The sequence below is a fragment of the Aptenodytes forsteri genome, unplaced genomic scaffold, assembly GCF_000699145.1.
Source record: "Aptenodytes forsteri isolate BGI_AS27 unplaced genomic scaffold, ASM69914v1 Scaffold15, whole genome shotgun sequence".
NCBI classification, from domain to species: Eukaryota; Metazoa; Chordata; class Aves; order Sphenisciformes; family Spheniscidae; genus Aptenodytes; species Aptenodytes forsteri.
Genome location: NW_008795129.1, coordinates 28,171,672 through 28,173,601, shown reverse-complemented (window position 1 = coordinate 28,173,601; position 1,930 = coordinate 28,171,672). Strand labels below are relative to the sequence as shown.

General features: G+C 42.4%; 1 protein-coding gene across 1 annotated transcript in view; it reads left to right on the top strand.

Moving 5' to 3' along the window:
• Nucleotides 1–1,930, top strand: part of CFAP46 (cilia and flagella associated protein 46) — a 97,268-nt gene that overhangs the window by 4,910 nt on the left and 90,428 nt on the right. The window contains 2 exon segments of the mRNA XM_019471655.1: nt 412–497; nt 937–1,032. Coding sequence (XP_019327200.1) covers nt 412–497; nt 937–1,032 — 182 coding nt within the window.

Genomic DNA, 1,930 nt, shown 5'->3' with positions numbered 1-1,930 from the left:
TGAAAAGTCCTTGGCTAGTGTAAGCATTACCTAGCAACAACTAAAACATCGGTGTGTTATCAACATTGTTCTCAACCTAAATCCAAAACACAGCACTGTACCAGCTACTAGGAAGGAAATTAACTCTATCCCTGCCGAAACCAGGACAATATCACAAACCATGTGACCACTTTTCATTATGTAGCAGTCAGCAATTTTTAATTAAATTTGGGGATAATACAGCCAGACTCTTAGCACAGGTATTTCATGAGGATGAATAATAAATGGAATAATTTGAGACCTTTATATTATTGTGGCTATTACCTACATTTCAGGAGTGCTTCTTCCTGAGTCAGTATGTGTAGAGCTTCCACATCTTGATTTTTATATCAGGAGACACTAGTCCTACCTGTGTCTGGGATTCTGCCAAAGGACATCAAGAAGAAGTGGCTGGACTGTAGCTGAGCCATGTGCTAAGAGATACAAAGTTTGGGTACAAACATTGTCAGCGTATCATGGTAAGTCATAGTAAGCCATTGCCATAACTACCTAACAATTACACAAGACCAATATATTGCTTTCTGCTTCAGAAATCGCCACAGGTTCGCTATAGGGTTTTCTTGCCCATCTAAAGTTTTCAGATGAGTTTTATTTCTGTTTATTAACATTCATACAAGCAAGACAGTTACTTAATTTCAGTGGACTGTGTGGACAGGAGTAGGTAAGAGAACAGGTAGAGAATAGGAAGGAGTCTACTGCTGAATTCTTTAGAGGTCCTTGTGTATATTTGTAATGTTTCCGATGCTTCATAAACTGAAGGATCTTCTACTGTTCTGAAATACACAGTATGTGTGACTTATTCAGTAGCTGGGCCTGCAGCATAAGAATTCGTTGCACTTGCCATTTGTATTGCTTTGTCACCCTTATGGCCTCTTCTAATATCCATATTTCATTCAGGTAAGGATGGCTGCAAGAAACGTCTTCGGAAACTCACCAGGAATGCCGCACTTCAGAAAGATGTGTTCTGTCCATCGGGATTGGAACACCCTACCGGTACAGAATTTCAATTTAGCTCAAAGTGCGAAGGGCTTAGGTTTAAAATTGAATTTTAAGCCTTTATATGTGAGCCTTTATACTGTCTTCATGACTACAGTGATTTACCTCATAGAATCTGTCATGACTAAGCAGTTGGGGGGAAATCATGAAGGCCTAAACGCTTCATTTGGTATGTCTTGATGTCAGCACGGTCAGGGAGCTTCCAGGATTTTTTGACTGCATCTCTTTTCTGGACTGTTGTTTTCTGAAGGTTTGGGGTTTTTTAATCATAAAATTGTGCCTGGTGACATACAGTGAAATGAGTCTCAAAAGGTAATTGTTCATGCCCTAGCCTACAGCTTCTTTCTGCATTGGCAGATATGATCCAAACGTCCTTTGGCATTTTGTTCTGCTTGAGCCCAAAGCTTCGGTCACTGGTGCTGTATGCTTTATTTCAAAAGGTTTCACGTTAGAAGCTCGCGAGACAGGGACAAAAATTACTGGAGATGGCATTTCTTGGCAATACATTTATCTACAGGAAGCTATCAATCATTGCCTTTGTTAACCTGTGTCTGTCTGAGAAGTGATTTTTATACAGTGTATGCTTAATGATGGAAGTGTGCCTTACATGCTTAAATGCACTGATTTTTAGGGGGAGTAAGAGATCTGTGCCGTGGCATAAGCCGCAGCAATAACACTGCTAAAAAGTAGTAGCAGTCTTTCCCGGAGGAAGATGTTTTTACCTTCTTTCAGAATCAGACTTGGGCGCAGGCCGTTCCAACTCCCTCGCGCTTTTGTAACGCCTGTTGCCGCGGCTGTTTCCTAACGGGACAGAAGCAGGCCTGCTGCGGCGTGCTCCGGCTCCTCCTCCTGCGGCAGCCTTCGCTCTCCTGCGCGGTGCCGCGCCTGGCGGCAC